General features: G+C 43.1%; 1 protein-coding gene across 1 annotated transcript in view; it reads right to left on the reverse strand.

The window, feature by feature from the left end:
* Positions 1-1,778: 1,778 nt before the first annotated feature.
* The window catches only part of T265_15787 (hypothetical protein), a gene marked incomplete at both ends in the record, with an annotated part of 6,261 nt that continues 3,274 nt past the window's right edge, over positions 1,779-4,765 (reverse strand). The window contains one exon of the mRNA XM_009179134.1: positions 1,779-2,012. Coding sequence (XP_009177398.1) covers positions 1,781-2,012 — 232 coding nt within the window. The remainder of the gene's footprint in view (positions 2,013-4,765) is intronic.

The following is a 4,765-nucleotide window of genomic DNA, read 5'->3' on the forward strand; positions in this document are numbered from 1 at the left end:
AAAATCGGGGCCAGTTGAGTAGTTTCCCTAATTCCCTGTCTCATCGTTCTAGGCCCACAGAATCTCGATAATGGTGTGCACCACTGTGTGTACTTTGAACACCGTCCCCGGCAGGTCACAGGTCACACTACTCATAAAGTTGCTCAAAACTCTAACAGCAAGTGATCGGTTTCGTCCCTATTTTGGCTCATCAAGTAGGCGCAGTCTTCGAGTTTCTGTCGACTTTATATTCTACTTGGACCTAAATAGCTTAAAAACATCACAAACAAGAGATTCATTTGGTTTCCAGGTGAGTCGCTGGTCAAAATTGAAGTGGTATGCAAATGAGTGTATTTTTCTGGTCACAGGTGATTTATATTAGAGCACGGAATCGGAGGGTGAACACAAATGGGCAGTTGTAAAGCTGCGGGGTAACTAACTAGTGACCCTTGATTATATTTTACGTACTACACTATATTATACCATACCATAAGATACCATACTTTACTATGCACCATACGCGACATACTATATACTATACTGTACTATACTATTATACATGCTATATACTATACTACTACACAATCTACACTACATTGTAGTGTAGAATGATGGCGAACTATCACTGCACTGTGCTGTGCTACAGTGTATGAGGATGGCAAGCTATCACATTAATGAGAGTTTATGCAATTCGTTTTAAGACGACAAAGGGTAAGAAAAATCTGTCAGAAGACTGGCCCGATAAGCAACGGAGAAACCGAAGACTCGGAACTGATGGTAATCATGTAAGTTGTTTCTCCCACGGTCCTTTAAAGTTATGGGTGATACGCCGTGGCATGTTCTGAACACTTCAGATTTAAAGCTGCCAGAGTGATTTAGACCGCAGATATAAGGTTTTAAACAAATCATGATTAAAAACAGTCTGTGGTTCAGCATAGCAACAAGCCCAAAACTGATAAACGTTGTGGCGTGTATCCTTTCATTGGTACGAATATTCGGTGACCTTTTCAGACCAAGAAAATTGACACCTGAAGGGTGTGTGATCTATGAACGGAGGTTGGAAAGGAAAGTGGGGTTTCGATAGGGATATTGGGCCAAAACTTATGGGGATCCCTGAAAACATCGGCCGCTATATCGAGGATATGCCATATGCCGTCCCTCCATCTGGTTAATAGTTCAGGCGCTATAAGAGGTGACACTAAAAATGTTACACACCCAAGGGCCTAGTCTAACTTAAATATACGGTAACTTCCCTCCATCTGGTTAATAGTTCAGGCGCTATAAGAGGTGACACTAAAAATGTTACACACCCAAGGGCCTAGTCTAACTTAAATATTATGACGGTAACTTGATTCTGTACAACAGAGTATTTTATGCTGACGAAAACTGAAATCCGAGGATGATGAATCACAGGCTGAAACCAGATACCTGAATATATCGGTGAGTGTTCCGGACTTAGCCAAGGTCAGCAGGATGAAGTCCGCTTCAGAGAAATTTCCCCTGCACAGTGGAACGAATATGGGAGCACCGTCGACAGTCTTTCTAGAGGGTGACCAATGTATCATGAAGTGACCGGCCGTTTTGTTATCAGGCGCGCGTAGATATTCATCTGCATGATTCTTCACGTAAACACTGGAAGCTCTACTACTGAAAATCGAGCATTCTGGTGCTTCCTATCGTACACGAGCTAGGTATCAAGACGTCCCAAAATTACTGGTTGTCCTAAAAATAACCCATAATACTACTAATATCAACAGTAGTACCTCAGTGATTCTTAAATTAAAACGGGAAGTTTTACCTCCAGGAAATAATTGTCCAGTGCAAACTGTGCATCTTCAGAAAAAACAAGTGTAATTGGGCGACCCTTGCATTTGTTCGCGCAGTTTAGATAGAATAATCCTTCATCTTCCCGTGCAAACAGAAATTGACCGTTGATCTGGCGGATTTGCGCTTCCGGAGCGCTGTTCAAGCTTTGTCCACTGTCCACCACGACCGGACAGTTAGAGCACAGAGCCTCATCTCCAAGCATGATTCTAACGGGAGGAAGGGAGAAAATGCTTGTCTGTCAGGTGTACGGCCGAATAAATAAAAATGTTTTTAATCGACGTTCTCAGCACACGCTGGGGACACAGTGAATCACTCTGCTTGGAGAATCATCAAGTTACAGATGGGTAGATAACAAGTAGTAAAGTATAGATCTTTGTTAGTACTATTTTAATTGCGAAAACCAAATCTTATGGACCCGTGACGCTCTGTGAGCAACCAGGTGAGACATATCACGTGGATGATGGTGATGACAATAACAACAAGATGAGTCTAAATCAACATGAGCCATTTGATGATATGGAAGAGGAATTCCCTGAAGCCATAACCCCAGTGAGATTCAGCACCTTCATCGTCACTATCTTGCTCACAAGGAACATCAACACCAAAGTTAACATCGATGCTGCAGTGCGGACAATCGTGTATATCTACTTTGTTTTGTCTTCAACTTGAAACAGATGAGAAGCGAAGTGGGAAATTACTTTACACAAGTGTCACCCGTATGACTCTGATATTTCTCCAAAGGCCGGCGCTGACAAGGGTTTACTGCGCTAGCTGGCATTGTCTTTACGCAAGCGCAGACAGAACCGAAGGAAGCCGCCCTCCTCATATAAGTTAGATTGTTCCAATCGCATCCATGCTATTGCAGGGAGGCATGGGATACAACATCCAGATCGCGTCACACGAAAACCATGAGTTATTGCCCCCTAGAGTGTCTAAAGATAGACCAATTGATGTGCAACCTGGGTGCGATTATAAAACACAGATGGTTAATGAACTTACAACATATGATATGCACCACTTTGTCCCGAGACTATTACATCACGACTCAGAACAAGCTAGCCGAAAGGGCAGCGGTAGTACAAATTAGTGGTCATTGACGAAATCTCTCAAGACCCATGCGCTAATTCACGCCCAGATTTTTCACATCTGAGCTGACCTAACTGCTGAGATATGTATGGACGTAATGCACTACTCATAAGGTTGCTGAAAACGCCTTGACAGCCCATGACTGGTTTCACCCTTCAGCGCGTAGGTGCAGTTGCCGGGTTTCTGTCAACCTTATGTTCTGCTTGCATCCAGACTGCACAAAATTATCAAAATACACTCATTTGCAAACAAATTTGGTTTTTCTGTCGTATGCTACGGAACCTCAAGTAAGTCTTGTTGAATTCCGAAGCGTGTGACTCAGTGGATCAGTGACAGAGGAAGGCAAAACGAATTAACCATTTCTTTTGCGCGCAAATAACTGATGGCAAACTGTTTCCAGTCGTTCTGAGTTTCCCAGTTGGTTTGTTCAAATGGATCTGTCTTATAAACCATGTTGTGAAGAGTTCCATGCCGTCTGTAGTGATCGTTCTTGCTTTCCAGTCAAGTTGTTGAGTTGGTCGTTGGCTTGTTCGCTGAGCTGGGCAATTTGGTTGCAAACGTTTCATCACCAATCGAGGTGACATCATCAGTGCGTAGTTGTGCGTAGCGGTGGGTTAGTGAGCTACCGGCATCCTCCTCTATAGAAAAAGTTGTTGAGTATTCAACAGACCACGTGCTCAAGCGTTCAGGTATTCAACAGTCACGACGTACTTTTGTCCAAAGCTACAAGCAATTGAAAATTGTACAGTGCAGCTGAAGAGAACAACCAAGAGAGCTTTTCATGTTGTTTAATGAATTTTACGGCTTCGACCTGGAATGCAGTACACCGGTTGATTCTGCCTGAGAGGACCCTCCACTGGAGTTGATGAAAACTTGGGTGAACCGTTCTGACTAGTCACCGGTTATCAGGTTCTCATTGTTCACTGTAAACTGGTATTTTATGAGAATAGAATATCTTGGAGCACAAGTGGCGAGTGTTAATTTATCGATACAAAAGTATGGTGAATTTAAGCTGGCAGATTGATAGCTACAATTAAAATTCAGGAAACAATGATGGTCGAATGAAGGGGAATACAGAGGATTTTGGAGAACGAAGAGTGGAAGTTTTCAGTTCCATTATGGGACAGATGGACTGAGTAGGGATGGCTTGAGGATCATAGTTGACTGGTAGCATGGAAGAACGCACAGGAGAGCGTCCTTCCTGGATTACTCCCGGGTGCAATAAACCTCAGCTGAGTGCTGTCATGTATGGAAGAGGTGGAAATGGGACAAACGAAGCTCTGATGAACTTGAGTGGATAGATTCAGAAGATGAAGGAAATAACATTCTTGACATGGCACTACTTATAATGCTACTGAAAACTCTTCGACAGCACACCAACCATGTCATTCTTCTTGAGACTCCTCAGGTCGGCGCGCAGTCACCGAGTTTTAGTCAGTCTTACTTTCCAGTTGAACCCAAATTGTACGGAATATGATAAATGCTTTTTTCGCGCACCATTTGGCTTTCAACAAAAGACTCAACTAAATCCCAGGTGGACCTCTCGCTTATGACAGTCTTCAAATGAGGGCTGACCTTGAGTTTCCCACCTACACCAACTGAATTAAAAACGAAACGACATTCTCATTGTTGCGCAAAACCCATCGTTATCCGTAGACTGATTAAAAAATTTTTGCAAGTGGGATAGTCCGGGTCACCCCAATATATCTATTCAGTTCTAACCAGATAGCCCTGTAGCTGCGTGATTTTTCTCTATTCATTTTGCTATTGTCCAAACTGGAACACAGGAATCTTCAACACATCGGTCTAGGTTCCCGAAATTACGGGCGGTTGCGATTTAGTCGCAACAGAACACTCAGTCAAGAATTTCGAG

The sequence above is a fragment of the Opisthorchis viverrini genome (assembly GCF_000715545.1).
Source record: "Opisthorchis viverrini unplaced genomic scaffold opera_v5_965, whole genome shotgun sequence".
Lineage (NCBI taxonomy): Eukaryota > Metazoa > Platyhelminthes > Trematoda > Opisthorchiida > Opisthorchiidae > Opisthorchis > Opisthorchis viverrini.